Source organism: Martes martes (assembly GCF_963455335.1).
Source record: "Martes martes genome assembly, chromosome: 4".
Classification (NCBI taxonomy): domain Eukaryota; kingdom Metazoa; phylum Chordata; class Mammalia; order Carnivora; family Mustelidae; genus Martes; species Martes martes.
Genome location: NC_137891.1, coordinates 838491 through 857591, shown reverse-complemented (window position 1 = coordinate 857591; position 19101 = coordinate 838491). Strand labels below are relative to the sequence as shown.

At 70.4% G+C, this 19101-nt stretch overlaps 1 protein-coding gene across 5 annotated transcripts in view; it reads right to left on the bottom strand.

Annotated features, from left to right (window-relative positions):
* Positions 1 to 578: 578 nt before the first annotated feature.
* PLEC (plectin) overlaps positions 579 to 19101 on the bottom strand; it is a gene marked incomplete at its 5' end in the record, with an annotated part of 52688 nt that continues 34165 nt past the window's right edge. For 4 of the 5 annotated variants that reach the window (XM_080800253.1, XM_080800256.1, XM_080800255.1 and 1 more), the window contains 20 exons: positions 579 to 7883; positions 7988 to 11368; positions 12318 to 12416; positions 12509 to 12613; positions 12732 to 12815; positions 12892 to 13248; positions 13350 to 13488; positions 14543 to 14721; positions 14834 to 14991; positions 15093 to 15276; positions 15379 to 15505; positions 15588 to 15742; positions 15825 to 15977; positions 16875 to 17000; positions 17193 to 17288; positions 17442 to 17546; positions 17691 to 17852; positions 17943 to 18020; positions 18106 to 18415; positions 18499 to 18653. In XM_080800253.1, the coding sequence (XP_080656379.1) occupies positions 1665 to 7883; positions 7988 to 11368; positions 12318 to 12416; positions 12509 to 12613; positions 12732 to 12815; positions 12892 to 13248; positions 13350 to 13488; positions 14543 to 14721; positions 14834 to 14991; positions 15093 to 15276; positions 15379 to 15505; positions 15588 to 15742; positions 15825 to 15977; positions 16875 to 17000; positions 17193 to 17288; positions 17442 to 17546; positions 17691 to 17852; positions 17943 to 18020; positions 18106 to 18415; positions 18499 to 18653 (12372 nt within the window). In that variant the 3' untranslated portion in view covers positions 579 to 1664. The remainder of the gene's footprint in view (positions 7884 to 7987; positions 11369 to 12317; positions 12417 to 12508; positions 12614 to 12731; positions 12816 to 12891; positions 13249 to 13349; positions 13489 to 14542; positions 14722 to 14833; positions 14992 to 15092; positions 15277 to 15378; positions 15506 to 15587; positions 15743 to 15824; positions 15978 to 16874; positions 17001 to 17192; positions 17289 to 17441; positions 17547 to 17690; positions 17853 to 17942; positions 18021 to 18105; positions 18416 to 18498; positions 18654 to 19101) is intronic. The other variant, XM_080800257.1, reaches the window with a different exon arrangement.

Sequence of the window (19101 nt, the reverse complement as noted above, 5' to 3'; positions counted from 1 at the left end):
AGGCAGATGAGCTCTGGTCACTGCCTCGGGGCCGGAGGCTGGGTGGGACGGCGCTTGGCCCCGCTCACCCTGACCCTGGAGACTTTCCAGGAGACAGTCGGGAAGCTGGGCTCCGGCAGGCGGGAGGGGCCCGTGTGGACTTGGAGGGAGAGGCCAGCTGCCAAGGCTCACGACCGTGTCCGCCTCCGGAGCGTCACCCTTCACGAACAGGCACACCACCCCCGCCCAACGAAGGACCGCAGGGGCACAGCCAACGGCCGGGGACAGGAGAGCACGGAGCCCCGGCCTCCGTGGTGCCAGGCGTGAACGGAGCCCCGGGGGCCCCGCAGAACGCCGGGTGGCTGGCCGGACCGGCGGCAGGGGCCAGGGCCGTCCCGGAGCCGACCTCAGCGGGCGGGGCCTCCGCCTGGCTGGGGCTCGGTCAGCTTTCTCTGCCCTGAGATGCGCGGCCACAGGCCAGCGTCTTCTCCGAGGCCTTGCTGCTCCGTCCCCGGCCAAGCGCTGAGCCTGAGGCGGCCCCCACCCGACCCCCACGCGCACCCGACCCCGGGACAAAAAGGCAAGACAGGACCCGCGGGAAGGTTGGAATTGCTTTTATTGGGGTGGGCAGCGCAGGCCCACCCATGGTCAGGTTAGCGCTCTGCCCTCGCGGAGGCGGCCGGAAACCCGCTGCCTCACGCGCCGCCCGCCTGGGTTAGTGGGACATGCAAAGCTTCGTCAGGGGGTGGAGGCGGGGCGGGGAGGGGGGTGGACGCCACCAAGGTGGCCGGGCAGCGGTCTCCCCGGAGACAGGCAGGAAGCACCCAGGGCGGGGCCGCAGGGGGGCAGAGCCCACAGGAGCCCCAGCCATACCCAGCCTGGCCCCGGGCTGGCGTGCCCGAGAGCTGGGCCGTGGGGAGTCTCCCCAGAGGGTCTCCCTCCCACCCCAGATCTGGGGCCCCGGGGCCTGGGGTGGGAGGAAGGACACTGAAGGCACTTACTAGGGGGCTGAGGCTGGAAGGCGGAAGCCAGAGGCCTGGGGTCTTGGGACAGTGTCAGTGGGGGTGGAGGGGGCAGAGTCCGCAGCTTGCCAGGGGCCAGCCGGCTCTGTACACCGGACCCTCCTCTTGCCGTGGGAAAGGGGCTTCTCCGGGCAGGCTGGAAGAGACGGCCGGCCCAGGACCCCCCGCCCGCCCCAGCAGGGCCCGCTGAGCACGGAGGTCAGTCCCGGAAACGGGAGAGAAAGCTGGTCGTGAGGGCTCCGCTGGTGACGGGGGCCGCCCCCCGCCTCCCCGAGCAGCTAGGACTGGTGGTTGGTGTCAGGGAGCCCGGCAAGCAGGGCCGGCAGAACCGGGCCCAGACGACACCCTCCCTGGAGACCCGGGAGGGCTGGGCTCGGGGCCTGGCTCGGGACCCTCCAAGGCACCTGGCTGTGGCGAGTGGCAGGTAGACAGGAGAGGGGAGGCCTGCGGGATGAGGGGATCCCAGGGGCCCAGCTGGCCCCCTCCCCCCAGGAACAGGCTGTCTGGACAGGAAAAAGATACTAACGTATTAGTCTCGTTGGTTCTTTTTGGTTAAAGTTGAGGCACCGCTTGGGAGGAAGACGCCCTTGGACACGCAAGACCCAGCACCTGGGCGGGGAACCTGGCCACATGCAGAGCGGGGGGCGGGGCGCGGGCAGCCGGTCAGGCCGCTGCGGACTCGGGGCCCCCCAGGGAGGGTGCGGGCCCGGAGGCGTAGCGGCGGCCGTAGCCTGAGGAAGAGTAGGAGGACGAAGAGAAGGTCATGGAGAAGCCGGAGCCGGTGGCATCGAAGCTGCCTCGGCGGGAGCCGGCCCGGGAGCCGGTGCGCGAGCCGGAGCGCGAGCCGGCCGTGGAGCCCGAGCCGCTGACGCTGTAGGGGCTGTAGTAGCCCTTGCTGGACTGGGCAGCGGCCTCCAGCAGCCGCAGCCCCGTGCCCTCCTCCACCATGCTGCGGTCCAGCGCGTCCTTGTACGAGATCTTCAGTTTGGTCTTGGGGCAGGTGAGGTACTTGGAGTAGGCGCCGACGTCACGCAGCTTCTGGGCGGTGCGGGCGTCCACCATGCCACGTTGCAGGGCCTCGTCCAGGGGCACACGGCCCGGGGCGTCGGGCTCGATCAGGCCGCCCGTCAGGTACTGCACCTCCAGGAACCGCTGGCCCGCCTCATAGTAAAGCCAGCCCTTCTTCAGGGCCTGCGCGGCCGACATCTTGGTCTTGGTGCGCGGGTCCTCGAAGCCGCAGAAGGCCTTCTGCGCCAGGTTGATGCGGTCCACCATGATCTTGTCCACCAGGCCCTTGTTGACGGCGTCCGTGACGGGGAAGCGCTCGCCGGTGCTGGGGTCGAGGATGCCGCCCGTGCAGGCCTGGGCCTCCAGCAGCCGCTGGCCCGTGATGTTGTCCACTAGGCCGCGGTGCATGGCCTCCGTGATGGACACCTTCTCCAGCGTCTCCGTGTCCAGGATGCCGGCCACGGGGCCCGTCTCCTCCGTGGGGTCCGACCAGGAGGCCACCTGGGTCCTGGAGGGGGCGGGGCTGACGGGGTAGGAGGAGGACGACCCCACGGAGGAAGAGCGGGAGCGGAAGCCGCCGGCGTTGCCCGAGAGCATGTCCGCGAACTCCGTGATGGAGAGCGTGCCGGCGCGGTACTGGTCCAGCGCCGAGCGGTCGATCAGGTTCCTGGCGATGGCCTCATCGATGTCATACTGGCGGCCGGAGCGGCGGTCGATGATCATGGACTTGACCACACCGTCCGAGGAGGAGATGGTGATCTCCTCCCACTCGCACTCCTGCTCAGACAACTCCAGGTACGTCTGGTGGTCGATGAGCCCCTTGCGGTAGGCCTCGTACACAGACATCTCCTTGCCTGTCTCCGGGTCCACGATGACCACGCGGCGCTTGCGCACGGAGGACTTGGAGGACGTCTTCCGCTCCCGCTTCTTCTCCTTCAGCGGCAGCAGGCGCAGCCCCGTGCCGGGGTCCTCCACGCAACGCTCCATCAGCTGCAGGTACGTGAGGTTCTCCTCCGTGTTGGGGTCGAAGAAGCCCTTGGTGTCGTCGCTCGGGTCCGTCAGGATCTCGTTCATCTCCTCGTCAAAGAGGCCGCGCTGGTAGGCCACGTCCACGGGCAGCCGGTGGCTCTCCTCGGGGTCGATGATGCCGCCCGTGGCGATCTGCGCCTCCAGCAGGCGGATGCCGTGGTCCTTCAGGATCAGACCCTTCTTCATGGCCTGGAACAGGGAAATGAGCTTCCCGGAGTAGGGGTCCTTGTAGCCGGTGACCGCGCGCTCAGCCGACAGCAGCTTGTCCTTGAACTCGGGGCCCACGATGCCCATGCGCACAGCCTCCTCCACGGTCAGCTTGAGCCCCTTAATGGGGTCGATGACGTAGCCGGTGGCCGCCTGCGCCTCCAGGAGCTCGAAGGCTGTGCCGGGCCGGATGACGCCCTTCTTCATGGCCTGATACACCGATAGCCGCTCCTTGGTGGCGTCCACGAGGACGCCGGCGATGCAGCTGGTGCCCTCGAGGAACTTCTGCAGGGTCCTGCTGACCTCCTCCACCGACGCCAGCCCTTCCTGCAGCCGCAGCGCGGTCGCCTCGTCCATGACCTGCGAGCGCACCAGCTCCTCCACCGTGATCTGCTTGCGCAGGCCGCGAAAGGTCAGCTTGCGGGCGTCCGACAGGGGCAGGAGCAGCTGGCCGCTGGTCTCATGGCGGCTACAGCGGCGCAGCAGCTGCGTGTAGCTGAGCCGCTCGTCCGTGGACGGGTCCAGGTAGCTGCGCACCTCGCTGGGCTCCGACAGCTGTTCGTACGTGTCCTTGTTGAGGTAGCCCCGCTGGTAGGCCACCTCCAGGGGCAGATGGAAGCCCAGGCGCGGGTCCACGATGCCGCCCGTGGCCAGCTGGGCGTCCAGCAGCCGCAGGGCCTCCTCTGCGGGGATCAGCTCCTTCTTCATGGCCTGGAAGAGCGAGATGGTCTGCTCCGTGTAGGGGTCACGGTAGCCGGTCACGGCGCGCTCCGCCGACAGCAGCCGGTCGTGCAGCTCGGGGCCCACCAGGCCCTTGCGCACGGCTTCATCCACGGTGAGCCGCTCGCCCTTCACGGGCTCCAGGAGGAAGCCCGTGGCCGCCTGCGCCTCCAGCAGGAGACGGGCCACCTCGGCACTCAGCAACCCCTTCTTGAGCGCCTGGTAGACGGACAGCGACTGCTTGGAGCCCGGCAGGTAGACGCCGGCCACGCAGCCCGTCCCGTACAGGTAGCGGGAGGCCGACTCCTCCTCCAGCACCTGGCGCAGGCTCTTGGCGCCGGCCCGGAGGAGCCCGTAGGTCTCGTGGGAGATGATGCGGGCCTCGTGGAGGTCCTCGGCCGTGAGGCGGCGACGGACGTAGTCGTAGGAAGCCAGGTTCTGCTGGCGGATGATCTCCGTCTTCTCGATGATCTCGATGATGATGACAATCATCCGCTCCTTGGTCACGCGACCGGCCTGGAAGTCCGCCAGCAGCCGTGTGCGCTGCTCCTCCGGGATCAGGTCCGACTGCATCACCTCCCACAGCGACATCGTGGAGCCACCACGGCCGCCCCCGCCGGGGATGTCGATCTGCGTCTCCTCGAATGCCCGGCGCGTCTCCTCCTCCGTGTACACCTGCGTGGTCTCCACCACCTCCGTCCTCTCGGCACCTCTCAGCGGCAGCAGGCGCAGCCCCGTCTCGGGGTCGAGCACGCAGCGCTCCAGGAGCTGCAGGTACGTGAGGTTCTCGTGCGTGTTGGGGTCGAAGAAGCCCTTGGTGTCGTCGCTCGGGTCCGCCAGGACGCGGTTCATGTCCTCGTCGAAGTAGCCGCGCCGGTAGGCCACGTCCACGGGCAGCCGGTGGCTGTGCACGGGGTCGATGATGCCGCCCGTGGCGATCTGCGCCTCCAGCAGGCGGATGCCGTGGTCCCTGAGGACTAGACCCTTCTTCATGGCCTGGAAGAGGGAGATGGTGCTGCCCGAGTAGGGATCCTTGTAGCCGGTGACGGCCTTCTCAGCCGACAGCAGCTTCTCGTGCAGCTCAGGGCCCACAACGCCTGCCTTCACGGCCTCGTGGACGTACAGGCGCTGGTTCCGCACAGGGTCCACCAGGAAGCCAGTGGCCGCCTGTGCCTCGAGCAGGAGAGTGGCCGTGCTGGGCCGGAGCAGGCCTCGCCGCATGGCCTCGTAGATGGTCACCTTCTCCTTGGAGCTCTCCAGGTAGATGCCGGCCAGGCACCCGCTGCCCTGCAGCAGCGTCCGCACGGAGCTCAACTCCGACAGGTCCTTCACCGAGGTCCTGCCATCCTTGAGCTGCTCAAACTGGGTGCTGCTGAGGACCCCGGAGGCCACGAGCTCGCTGGCCGGCACCGGGGCGCGCAGGCCGCTGAAGGACAGCCTCTCTCGCCGCACGGTCTCTACCTCCTCCACGATGGTGATGAGGATCTTGATGACTTTCTCCACGGTGACCGTGCCCGTCCGGAACTGGCGCACCAGTTCCTGTCTCTGCTCCGCCGTGAAGTACTCAGAGCTGAGCAGCTCCCACACTGTCACTGTCCTGCCCTTGAAGCTGCCCACAGGCACCTCCACGGGAGTCTTCTGGAAGGTCTCCTGGGCCTGCAGCTCGGAGCAGAGCCCCTCGCGCCGGGCCTGGGCGGCCTTCTCCGAGACCGGCAGCAGGCTCAGCCCTGTGAGCTGGTCGGGCCGGCACTGCTGCTGGAGCTGCCCGTAGGTGACGGGCTCCTGCGAGCTAGGGTCACGGTAGGTCCTGGCTTCTTCCCCGGGTGCCGACAGGGTTCGGCGGGTCTCCTCGTCCAGGTAGCCGCGGGCACAGGCCACGTCCACGGGCACGCGGTGGCTCTTGCTCGGGTCCACGATGCCGCCAGTGGCCAGCTGGGCATCGAGCAGGCGCAGGCCCTGCTCCCGGGGGATGAGGCCCTTCTTCAGGGCCTGGAACAGGGAGACGCTCTGCCCCGAGTAGGGGTCCTTGTAGCCTGTCACGGCCTTCTCGGCGGACAGCAGCTTCTCGTGCAGCTCGGGCCCCACCAGGCCGGCACGCACCGCCTCATCCACAGTGAGCCGGGCGCTCGTGGCAGGGTCAATGACGTGGCCGGTGCCGGCCTGGGCCTCCAGCAGAGCCACAGCCGCCTCTGGAGACAGAAGGTCTTTCTTCAGGGCCTCATAGATGCTCACCTTCTGGCCCGCCTCCTCCAGCCACACCCCTGCGATGACGTTGGCACCTCGCAGGGCCCGCCGCACGGCGTCCACGTCCGCCACCTCCCGCACGGAGCGCTCGCCCCGCTGTAGCTGGCGGAGGAGGTCGCGGTCGATGACCCCGCTCTCCAGCAGCTCCGCAGCGGGCACCAGGGCGCGCAGGCCCTCAAAGCAGAGCTGGCCCTTCTGCTCGTGCTCCTCCACCACCGTGATGACCATCTTGATGATCTTCTCCACCGTGACCTTGCCCGTGCGGAACTGCCGCAGGAGGTCCCGCCGCTGCTCTGCCGTGAAGTACTCAGAGTTGATGAGCTCCCAGATGGTCACCGTCCTGCCCTGGAATCTGCCGAAGGGAGCGGACACGGTGGCCTTCTCGAACACGTCCCGGGCCTCGGAGTCTGTGTAGACCAGCTCGCCGCCCCTGGCAGCCTGATCCGTGAGCGGCAGGAGGCGTAGCCCCGTCTCGGGGTCGAGCACGCAGCGCTCCAGGAGCTGCAGGTACGTGAGGTTCTCGTGCGTGTTGGGGTCGAAGAAGCCCTTGGTGTCGTCGCTCGGGTCCGCCAGGACGCGGTTCATGGCCTCGTCGAAGTAGCCGCGCCGGTAGGCCACGTCCACGGGCAGCCGGTGGCTGTGCACGGGGTCGATGATGCCGCCCGTGGCGATCTGCGCCTCTAGCAGGCGGAGGCCGTGGTCGCGGACGATGAGGTCCTTCTGCATGGCCTGGAAGAGGGAGATCTGCTCCCCCGTGTAGGGGTCGGTGTAGCCGGTGACGGCGCGCTCCGCCGACAGCAGCTGGTGGTGCAGCTCGGGGCCCACCACGCCCTCCTTCACAGCCTCCTGGACGGTCAAGCGCCGGTTGTGCACGGGGTCTAGGAGGAAGCCAGAGGCGGCCTGGGCCTCAAGCAGGATGAGCGCCGTGCCCGGGCTCAGCAGCTGCCTTTGGAGGGCCGCGTAGATGCTCAGCTTCTCGTCGGTGGGCTTCAGCAGCAGCCCAGCCACGCCGCTGCAGCCCTGCAGGTAGCGGCGCACGTCCTCCCACTGGGCGAGCTCGGCCACGGTCGTGTGGCCCTGGGCCAGCCGCTGTAGCTCCTCTGAGCTCAGGACTCCGACCTCCTGCAGCCGCTGGGCCGGCACCTTCCGCCGCAGGCCGTCAAACGCGAGCTCGGGCTCTGCCTCCGCAGCCGGGCCGTCGGGTGCGTCCCGGCCGTTGGGCAGGGCTTTGGCGGCCACGGCCTGCGCGGCGGCGATCTCCTCGGACTGCGCCAGTGCGGCGCGGTGCTCCTCCTCCAGGCGCTGCAGCCGCTCCCGCAGCCGCCGGTTCTCCTCGGCCAGCAGCTCCTCCTGCTGCCGCCGCTGCTCCTGCAGCCGCTGGAGCTCCTCCTGCTGCCGCCGCGCGCCCTCCTCGGCCTCGCGCTGCCGCTGCCGGGCCTCCTCCATGCTGGCCACCAGCTGCTGCTTCTCCTGCTCCATCTGCTGCTGCTGCCGCTGCTGCTCCTCGCGCAGCGTCCGCGCCTTGGCCACCTCGTCCTGGAAGAGCCGCTCCAGCTTGGCCTTCTCCTCCTCGATGAAGCGCTCGCGCTGCAGCAGGCGGTCCTTCTCGGACAGGAAGCTCTCCTGCAGGGCCCGCGTCTCCTGCAGCAGCTGCTCCTGCTGTACCACCTGCATCTGGGGAGGAGGGGAGGGGACAGTCAGGGACGCCGGGGGCCCGCCCGAGAGCAGCCCCCCTGCCCCAGGGCCCACCCACTTGCGCACGGAGGGCAGGTCGGTACCTCCTCGGACTTGTGCTGGAGCAATGCGGCCTCCTCCTTGAGCTTCTCCTTCTCGCGCTCCAGCTCGGCGATGGCAGCCCGGAGGCGCTCGGCGTCGTGGTCGCTCTGCTGCCGCTGGATCTCCAGCGTGTGCACCAGCGTCACCTTCTCCTGCGTGGCGAGCTCCGTGCGGTGCAGCTTCTCCCCGATCTCCTCTGCCTGCTTGCGGAAGCGCTGGGCGTCCTCCTCCGCGCGGGCCTGGGCCCGGCTCATCTCGGCCACGCGCACCTTGAGGCGCTCGGCCTCGGCGCTCATCTCCAGCTGCCGCTGCCGCTCGGCCTCCAGGGTGCGCTGGAAACCCTGCGTCTCCTGCGCCAGCCGCTGCGCCATCTGCTCCTTGTCCTCCTGCAGCTGCCGGGCCTGCTCCTGGGCCAGCTCCTTCTGCTGCTGCAGCAGCTCCGCCTCCGCCTTGAGGCGCGTGGCCTCCTGCACCGCCTGCATCTTCTCCTTGAGCATCTTCTCGGCCAGCGCCCGCTGCTGCGCCAGGTCCTCCTCCGCCAGCTGTCGCAGCCGGGCCGCCTCCTGGGCCGCCACGCTCAGCCTCGCCGCCTCCTCCGCCACCTGCTTCATCTTCTCGGCCTCCTCCTGCAGGACGCGCTGCGTGTTGTCCTTGTCGCGCAGGACGAGCGCGCGGTTCTCCGCCTCGATGCGCGCTTTGAGCTTGCCCAGCTCCTCCATCTGCACGCGCACGGAGAAGAGCTCCTCCTCCACCTGGCCGCGCTGGCGGGCGGCCTCGGTCACCTCGGCCTTCAGCCGCTGAAGCTCCTCGTCCAGGATGCTCTTCTGGTGGTCGGTCTCCTCCAGCTGCAGCCGCAGCGCCGTGAGCTCCTGCTCCACCTGCGCCTTCTGCCGCAGCGTCTGCTCCGCGAACTTCTTGTGCTTCTCCATCTCGGCGTCCGCCACCTGCTTCTGCTTCAGCGCCGCCTGCTCGGCCTGCGCCCGCCGCGCCGCCTCCTGCTCCGCGTCCTTGCGCAGCTTCTCCGCGGCGGCCTGCGCGCGCGCCCGGGCCTGCGCCTGCTCCTCCGCCGACTGCTTCAGCCGCTCGGCCTCCTCCACCCGCTGCCGCGACTGCGCCGCCTCCCGCTCCGCGCGCTCCCGGGCCTCCTCCGCCTCCTCCGCCGCCCGCCGCGCCGCCTCCGCCTCGGCGCGCAGCCGCTCCAGCTCGCTCTGCTCGTGCTGCAGCGTCTGCTGCAGCTCCCGCTCCTTCTGCTGCACCGCGAACGCGTGCGCCTTCTCCTCCGCCTGCAGCCGCTTCTGCGCCGCCTCCCGCGCCAGCTGCAGCTGCCGCGCCGACTCCTGCTCCGCGCGCTCGCGCAGCCGCCGGGCCTCCTCCACCTTGGCCTTGAGCCGCTCCACCTCCTCCAGCGCCGACGTGCGCTGCCGCGCGGCCTCCTCCTCGGCCGCCAGGCTCTTCTGCACGCGCTCCTCGGCCTCGCGGCGCCGCTGCTCCTCCTCGGCCGCCAGCTGCCGCTGCCGCGCGGCCTCCAGCTCGGCCTGCTCCTTGCTGCGCAGCGTGTCCTCGGCGTGGCTGCGGATGCGGCCCAGCTCCAGCTCCAGCTCCGCCTTCCCGGCGGCCGCCTTCTCGAAGCTCGCCTTGAGGGCCAGGATCTCCTCCTCCACCTGCCGCCGCTGGCGCACCGTGTCCTCCACCAGCCCCTTCTGCCGCTCCAGCTCGCTCTCGGACGCCTTGCGCAGCTGCGCCAGCCGCTCCTCGATGTCCGCCTTGTGCTGCGCCGCCTGCTCCTCCAGCAGCCGCCGCTGGAAGGCCTCGTCCTCCGCCAGCCGCCGCAGACGCTCGTTCTCCGCCTCCTTCTCCTTGAGCGCGATCTCCGCCTCGGTCTTGAGCCGCGTGGCCTCACTGATGGCGGCCAGCTTCTCGGCCAGCACCCGCTCCGCCTCGGCCCGCTGCCGAGCGGCGTCCTCCTCGGCCAGCTGCCGCTGCCGCTTGGTCTCCTCCGCCAGGGCGCGCAGGCGGGCAGCCTCCTCGGCCAGCTCGCGGAACCGGCCGGCCTCGGCCTCCAGCCTCTGCTTGGACTTCTCGCTGGTGGAGCGCGACTCCTCCTCGGCGCGCGCCTTGCTGGCCAACAGCACCTCCATCTCGGCCCGCACCTTGGCCAGCTCGGCCTCCAACTCCTGGCGCTTCTGCGTTGCCGCGCCCGCCTCGCGCTGCAGCCGCGCCAGCTCCTCCTCCAGCAGCTGCCGCTGCTGCTCGCCCTGCTCGGTCTCGGCGCGCAGCCGGATCAGCTCCTGCTCGGCCACCAGGCGCTGCTGGGCGGTGCCCTCCGCCAGCTGCCGCTGCTTCTCCAGCTCCTGCTCCGCCAGCGCCCGCTGCCGCACGGCCTGCTCCTCCGCCTTGCCGCGGCGCCGGGCCTCGCGCTCCGCCTCCTCCTTCTGCTTCTCCGCCTCGGCCTGCGCCAGGCTCTTCTGCTGCGCCACCTCCTCCGCCTGGAGCCGCAGCCGCAGCGCCTCGTTGGCCTTCAGCCGCCAGCGCTCCAGCTCCTGCTCCGCCTCCGCCCGGGCGCGCTCCGCCTCCGCCTGCTGCCGCGCGTGCCGCTCCGCCTCCTCCCGCAGCTGCGCCACGGCCACGTGCTCCTCCTGCAGCGTGCGCTCCAGCTGCGCCGTCTTCTCGGCAAAGGAGGCCCGCTTGCTCTGCAGCTCCGCCTCGGCGCTGCGCTGCGCCGTCTCCAGGGCCACCTGCACCTGGCGCGCCCGCTCGGCCTCCGCCTGCCGCAGCCGCCGCTCCGCTTCCTCCGCCTGGAGCCGCAGCTCCTCCAGCGCCTGCACGGCCCGCTGCTTCTCCCGGGCCGCCTCGGCCTCCGCCTTCACGCGCACGGCCAGCTCCGCCTCGGCCTGCCGCTTGCGCTGGCTCTCGTCCTGCACCTGCCGCCGCAGGCGCTCCGCCTCCTCCTGCGCCTGCCGCTTCTGCGCCTCCGCCTCCTCCGCCCGCGCGCGCAGGGCCTGCAGCTCGCCCTCAGCCCCGCCGCGCTGGCGCTCGGTGGTCTCCAGCTGCAGGCGCACCACGCGGATCTCCTCCTCTATGCGCAGCCGGCTGCGCTCGGCCGCCTCCACCTGCCGGGCCTTGGCCTGGATCTCCGCCTCCGAGCTCTCGCGCAGGTGCTGCAGCTCCTCCTGGATGCTCCGCTTCTGCTGCTGCGCGTCCACCGCAGCCTCCTCGCGCCGCGCCACCTCCTCCTGCATGCGCCGCTGGAGCTCCTGCGCCTCGCGCTCCGCCTGCGCCTTGGCCTGGGCGTGGGCCTCGGCCAACTGCCGCTGCTTCTCCAGCGCGGCCTCCACCTCCGCCAGCCGCTCCCGCTCCTCCGCCCGCTGCTGCTCCGCCAGCCTCTGCGGCCACGGCAGAGAGGAGAGAACCAGAGACAGCGGTGAGCACACAGCGGGCCGCCGGACGCAGCACAGGACGCGGCACCACCACAGTTCACTCCGACAGCGCGGGGGGGGGGGGGGGGTCGAGGAAGGACGGAGGTCACAGCCCGGCGGAAGGAGACAGCGTGCACCCTCCCAGGGCACTCAGGGCAGCGAGCGCAGCCTGGCCCCACCGTGCTCACCAGCCTGGGGAAGGAGGCCCAGGCGTCCTCCCCTCTTCCCGCAGACAGGCCATGGAGACAGACGGACAGGGAGAGAGAGAGAGAGAGAGAGCAAAGCAGGAAGTTCGCAGGGCCTGCGAGCCGCACCCACCACATGGCCCTGCCTGAGACCCGCTGAACACCAGCTGCCCTGGCTCTGGCCAGAGGACCCCTGTCCCTGACCCAGGCCCACTTCTGCATCCCGGTGGGGCGGGGAGGGGCAGGGCAGCTGGTGCGATAGAGCAGTCCCCAGGGACTGCAGGCCTGCAGAGAGGAGGCGGGGTAGGCTAGACGGCATATCCACCAGGCAGCAGGGGGAACAGGAGAGGGAGCCACTGGGACCCTCCCTCCCCAGCCCCGGTGATGTCACACTCCCCAGCTCTTAGAGCAAGTGGCTGAGCACAGAGGCCGCACAGAATCCCAAGGAGGAACACACACGCGCACACGCACACACGCGCACACACAGCCAAGAGAACACCTGGTGGGGGGTGCGTGCCAACAGAGGAGGGGGACCAGCCGCCGTGGGGAGAGCAGTGCAGCGCCAGGCCAAGGTGGGGCAGGCCGTGCTGCAGGGGAGGGTGTTTTCGGGAGGGGACGGGGTTGGCAAGAGGGATGGGGACAGAGCTGAACTACGTGGTCTCACATGGGTTCCTAGGCTGGCATCTGGGGGAGGGGACGGGAGGACGGCACTCCCACCCCCCAAGCCCTACCTCCTCCTCCTCCATGCGCCGCAGAGTTTCACTGATGAACTTGATGTACTGACTGGTGAGGGTAGTCAGCTCGCTGTACCTCGTGCGCAGGTCTACGTACTGGGGGGGAGGGGGCAGCCAGGGTCAGGCCTGCCCCGGGCCCTGGGCCCAGGCAGCCCACCCGGCCCCACCAGGCCCACCCCCGGCCCCACCTCCTGGATGACGCTCTCAGAGCCGGACTGGACCTTGGGCTTCTTGGCCGGGGAGGCCACTGGCTCCAGCTGTGCCTTGTACGTGACCAGCTGCAGCTCATAGTCCTGTGAAGACACGCGAGTCAGCCTCCAGCTTCCCGCTCCCCTCCCGCTGCGCCTGACCGTGTCTTGGGCTTCTGCCAGGGCGGCCCGCACGCGGGGCACCTCCCCCGCGGAGCCTCACCTTGATGGCGTTGATGTACTGCTTCGCCAAGCGCTGGCACTCCTCCACCTTCTCCCCGTGCTGCTCGATCTCCTCCAGTAGGGCCTGGGAGGGGAGGGGGGTCAGAAGCCGCGGGCGCCCCCCGCGCCCCCCACCCTGGCCGCGCTCCGCCCGCACCCACCTTCTCCTGCCGCAGCTGCTCCCGCACCGCCTGGCTGTCGGCCAGAGGCACGGCCTGGATCTGCTCCTGCCGCCGCTTGGCGTCCCGCAGCCATGCGTCCAGCGGCTCCGCGCTCTCGCGGTAGTAGCGCAGCTGCCGGCCCAGCTGCTCCAGCTCGCGCTGCCGCACGTCGGTCTGGCTCAGCACGGCCTGCCAGCGCTCCAGCAGCGGCGCCACCCGCTCGCGCCAGCGCTCCACCTCCACGTCCCGCTCGCCGTGCTGCCGCTGCAGCCGCTGGCCCACTTCCTGCGCCCCCCGCAGCTCCTCCCGCAGGGCATCGAACACCGGCTGCTGGGCTTCCGCCTGGCCCCGGAGCTTCTGCAGAGGGGAGGGCACGGTCTCAGCCCCGGGGGCCCCGCCTCTGGCCCCCAGGGCACAGCCCACTCCAGCCTCCCCGTGAGGCCCCGGCCCCGCCCCACCTTCAGCGCAGCCTTGGTGGCCTCCAGCTCGGGTAGGGTGGCCGGCACGGCCTGGGCCTCCTTGAGCTGCTCCTCGTGGGCCCTGAGCACCTCCTCGGCGCCCTGCGTGCTGCGGATCACCAGACTGATGGTCTTGAGCCTGCGGGGAGAGGGGGCTCAGCACCGGGGCGAGCACCAGCCCCCGCGAAGGAGAGCCAGAGGACTCCTGTGGCCACAGGTGTCCGCGAGAGGAACAGAGGCCTCAGGGACAGGGTGGCTGGGGCGTTCTGGGACCCAGGGACACGTCAGCTCCGACTGAGTCCTGGAGACAGCTGTGCTGTCCAGAGAAAGCCCTGGGCCCTGGGAGAAGCTCTCAGCCTCCCAGATCCAAAACTGGGTGAGGGGTGACGCCGCGTACCACGCGGGTGAGGGGTGACACCGCGTACCACGCGGGGACGTTTCTGACCCATCTGTCTTTGTGCAGAAAGAGCGAGTAGCGCTTGGACGTGCTGTTTACGACACAGACGCTACAGAAGGACCACAGGCCCTGGGAGCCAGTCTGTGATGAGACGGAGCGAAGGTGTGGAGAACCACACGCCACCCTTCCCAGGGGTCAGAGCCCTGTGGTGAAGTCCACGCGGGAGTGGGTCGCAAGGGGCCGGCAGAGGAAGGGGCCTGGGAAGGGCCGCATTTCCCCAGAGACGCGGGAGCGAGTGCGGACTGGGGGGGGGTGGACTGCAGCCTCCAGAAAGACCTCAGCCTCAGGCCCACTCCCCCCTGCACCCCACCTGCGTGCCCTCTGCAGCTCCTCATCCCCACCTTGCACCAAGACCAGCCCCCAACCCTGGCCAAGCCCCGTCTGAAACTCACTGGCCACGGGCCACGTACCCTTCCGGTGTTCCTCACCCGGCTCCTGCTCGGTCTCCTCCCCCAGCCTGCACACCCGCAGTCCCATGCCTCAGTGAGCCGTACTGAACCCCCTTCCCACGTCAGGTCACCAAGAACCCCCACCTTTGGGACACATCAGGGCTGTGCCCTCTGGCCACATCCACACCCACCATCCTGGTCCACACCCGCTTCGCCGCCAGAACGCTCAGCAGACCCTTCCTCCTGGCCCCCATCAGCCTGTCCTCTGCCGGCGCACGCGCTCAGGCCCCCCTCTGCCCAGAACCCTCCCACCCTCGCAGCTCCCAGCCACCCACACGCTCACTCACTTCTCCAGGTAGATAGCAGACAGACTGCGGACCTGCTCCAGCTTGCCCAGGGTGAGCTCCAGCTCCGAGCGCAGAGTGGGGGCGGCGGGGGACGGCTCGGGCAGGGCCAGGACCTTCTCGGCCTCGGCGGACAGCCGGGCGACCCCCTTGCCCAGGCCCTCCACCTCCGCCTGTGCTTTCTGGGGAGACACCGAGCAGGGCATGAGCTGACTTGGGGAGCCCCGCACCCAGCACCCGGGGAAGGCTGGGGAGGGCAGAGTGGGAGGGGCGCGGGGACGGGCAGGGGCCTGCCTGCTGCTCGGCGATGCGCTGGGCGCACTCCCGTGCAGGCTCCTCATCCAGCGGCAGCCGCAAGCGGTGCACCGTGCGGGTCTCGCAGGCTTCCAGCTGCAGCCGGATGTCCTTGAGCTCCGAGATGCATCGCTGGCAGCGGGACTCCTCCTGTGCGCCTGGGGACACACGCTGCTCATGGGCCTGCCCCGCCCAGCCCCCCACCCCCCCCACAGCTCCCACCACTCAGGCCCCCCACCCCAGGTCTGCCGCCGCCTACCTTGCTCCGCACTCTGCAGCAGCTGCTGGTAATGGCGGCTGCAGGAGCCATAGTCGCGCTCGGCCTGGAGCCGGTCCTCCGGCCCAAAGCTGCCGGCGTCCTGACTGTCCCGCAGGAAGGCCTGGTAGTGCAGCTCCAGGCTGCGCAGGGCTTGCCGCTGCTCCTCCGGCTTCAGCGTCCGGAACTGCGGGCGGCACCGGGAGCGGAGCGTAGGCAAGGGGCGCCCGGCCCGCGAGATGCCTCCCTCCCTTCCCCCGCCCCGCACGGCCCCGTGGGTGACTCCTACCGTGACCAGGGACCAGGAGCGGATGAGCTGCAGGTCTCGGCTGAGGCTCTGCCATGCCAGGAGACTCTTCATGTCCACGTGCAGCTGCTGCCACAGGGTGACCAGGGCCTGGTGCTGGGCCTCCAGCCTGCGGGTCAGTGCGCGGTCAGAGCCGTGGGGGCACCCGCCCAGGGCCACCTGCTGCAGCTGCCAGCCCCCCGCCTACCCACCTGGTGACAGCCTCTTGGGCCTCCTGGTTGGGTGGGGGCACGAGGAAGCACACGGAAGGCACGGCGGCCTCGCTGCCGGAGCTGCTGAGCACCTTCCAGTGGGACGGCTGCGCAGGGCCCAGCAACTGACACTCGTCGCCCTTGTGCACGGTCACCTGCGGGAGCCGGAGTTGTCACTGAGCCGCCGTGCGGCCCCCCACTGGGCCCTGCCCGGGGTGCCCTCTACCGGGCCCTCACCTCCGCCTGCTTGTAGTCGCATGCGGCCAGCAGCGGCACGCGGCCCCGCACGGGCTGCGCTAGGTTTCGGGGCTTCAGCTGCACGATGGCTTTGGCCCGCTTGGCCAGGCCTGACAGGTGTGCCCTGTACTCGTTCAGCTGGTCCTTCTCATCCTGCCAGGGAGAGAAAGCTCAGAGACTACGGTCCAGGAGGTAAGACCAGGGCAGCAACTCAGGGCTCGGCCCCCAACACATCCCTCTGACCCTCCTTTCTTCCCGGCCCAGACTCTGCACCCCCCCCCCAGGGCCCCACACTGCGCCCTCCAAGAGAGCAGCCCCAGCCACGCCTGGCCACACGATGTCCTCCCCCCACTGAAGGTCGTCCACCTCCTCCCATCTCACTCCTCCAAGGGTCCAAAGCCCACTGAGGACTGTCAGAGGCTGTGGTCAGTCTACCCTGGAACCGCCCAGGTCTCTTGTGCCTCTGCCATAAGACCCCCCAGCCTTCACTGCCCCCAGCTTCTGCTCCCAGGGGCCCCCAGCCGGCAGGACTGTCCAGTGTCCGTCCCTCCCTCCCGCCAAGCCCGCCCCTGCCCCAGGGCACACGGGCGCCAGACCCAGACACTTCTCTGCCAGCTGACCATGCCAGCGGCGGGGTGGCTGACCCAGGTCTCTGCTTGCCCTGGAGGCTCAGGTGATGGAGAGCTCACGTTGCTCTAGCTGCCACCCCGCCACCACTCCAGGACCCAGCACTAACCGCTGAGTGCCCCCACACTCCCGTCCCGCGCTGCTGACCGGCCCCCGTCTCGTCTTCCCGCCGGCACCCCGGTCCCTCCCACTGCTGCATGCCCACCCCCAGAGGGACCCTCACGCAGCGGCTGCGCAGCACAGACTCTGAGCCAGCCTCTCCGGACTCCCGGGAGGCCCCGCACTCCCCCCACGGCCACAGCTGCCCCTGCCAGGCCGTTCCATCCCGGAAGGGGACGGCCACCTGCCCTCACTGCTCCGGGCCCCAGGAGCCCCACTCGTTACTGCAGAGCCTCGGGCCAGCTGAGGCCTATGGTCCCTCACCTGGGCGTCCTGCAGCAGGTCCTCCAGGCGCGTGACGGTGACGGAGCGGTCACAGGTGTACTTCCTGCGCAGCGTCTCCTGCAGCTTCCGGAGCTGCTCCTCGGTCTCCCGCACATCCGAGAAGAACTGGGAAGAAAGGAGGGTCACACGGGGCCCAGGAGCCTCCGGCCGCAAAGGATTCTGACGCGAGCCCCGCAGGACAGCGCCGGCCCTGCTTCGCCCCCTGCAAACGGACACGGGGAGGGGCCCTGCACCCCTGCCGCGGTGTGGGGCCCCTCGGGGATGCTGCACCTGACCCGGGAGGAGCCCCGTTCTCACCTGGAAGTAGGCTGTGTTCTCCTTCAGGTGCGCCTCGATGCAGCAACACAGCTGCAGCATCCAGCTCCACTGGGTCTGCAGGGCTGCCTGGAAGGACTGCACACCCCCCGCGCCCCCTCAGGCTCCTGGCCGGCCGCAGCCGACCCCCACGGCCTGCCCGCCCCCCCGTGGCCGCCGGGGCCCCCGGGGCGGTCCCCCACGGCCTGCCCACCCCGCCCCGTGCCCACGAGGGGCCCTGCCCCACCTCACCTCCACTGTGGGCCGAGCAGGGTGCCCCTCCCGCAGCAGCCGGTCCCCGGTGCTCTGAATCTCCTTGATTTTCTTCTCCCGCAGCTCCAGCTCACGCATCAGGGCCTGACGTGGAGACAGAGGGCTCAGGAATGGTGTCGGGCCAGGGCCAGGGCCCACCAGTCTCCCATAAGCGTCCCCCCGCCAGCCAGCACCCGGGGACCCCACAGGGGCAGGACGGTCCTGGAAGATTCCAGAAGGCGGCCTCACCGAGTAGCTCTCCTTCTTGGCGGCCATGTTGGAGTTGCGCTCCCCCCAGTCGAAGCCCACCTCCTCCTCCTCCTTCTCACTGAGCCACATCAGCTCCTTGGTGGCCGCCGCCACAAAGCCATGCAGGCTCTCCAGCCAGCGGAGACGGGCCTTGGAGGAGTTCTGCAGGGCAGCGGCAGCCCGTCAGCCGGTCCCACCGTCCGGTCCCCGCCGTCCCCGCCGTCCCCGCCCCCAGCCGCAGCCGGCACTCACCAGGAGCTTGGCGTACTGCAGGTCCAGCCGGCCCAGGCAGTCTCTGTAGGCGCCGCGGGGGGCCGGGGCGAGCTGGCCCTGCGGGAGACGGAGGCGGTGACACTTACCGCGGCCAGGGTCCGCACCCCCCACCCCGACTGCCTGCCTCCGGGCGCCCGCGCACCTCGTCCGCTCGCGCCCGCTCAATCTTGGCGCGGAACTCCTCGACGGACTGGTGCAGGCCGCGGTGGCTGCCCAGCTGGGCCTCCACACTGGGCAGGTCCCCGCCCCACTCGGCAATGTCCACCCGCCGCTGGTTCTCCTCCACCCAGGCCAGCAGGTCCTGCAAGTAGCGCAGCGTGACGTCCTCCAGCTCAGGGCGCCTCTGCGTGGTCTGCACCGACACCGGGGTCACGGGCGCCGCTACACCCGCCTTCAGCCGGAGGTTGTACTCAGTCCGGATGGCCACCAGGCGCTCGTGCAGGCGGTACACCCTGGCGGCGGAGGGGGCGTGGAGGGATGAGCCGGTCGCCAGAGCGTCCCAGACGCCCCAACCCCGGCGAGGGGCGCAGCCCACCTGCGGTACATCTGCTCCCCCTGCGGGTGCCGCCCGTCCTTGAGCGTCTGCACGTCGTTGAACAGCACGCGGATCATGCCGTCGGCCTTGTCCAGGTCACGCTCCACCTCGGCCGCCCGCTGGGGCGCCTTGCCTGCAGCCAGCAGCCGGACGTCCTGCAGGGCGTCCCCAGCGCTTAGGGCCTGCGAGCAGGCGGCCTCCTGACTGCCCAGGGTCCCGATATGCCCTCCCGGCCGGGCTGCCAGCCCCCGGCCCTCTGTGGGAATGGTGCTGACCCCCAGGGCTCCCTCCACGTGGTCCCGGGCCCCGTCTGCCTCCACAAGCCCCGGCCCAGGCTCACAGCCCCAGCCCTGCCGGGCCCCACGGGTGTGGGTCTCCCCGCCAGCTCCTCTGGGCAGCAAGCCTCCCAGGCCTGGCACCGGCTTCGGTGGCCTCTTGTATGGCCTGCCCAGTGCCCGGAAACCAGCTCTGGCCAACGGGAGCGATCAGAGTTGGCAGCACCCCAGAGGAGGAGCCGGGGCTGCTCTCCACCCACTGGCCACAGGGCGTGGCAGGCTCCGGGCTCTTCCTGCCTCCCTCCTGCCTGCCTCCCCCCACCTCCCC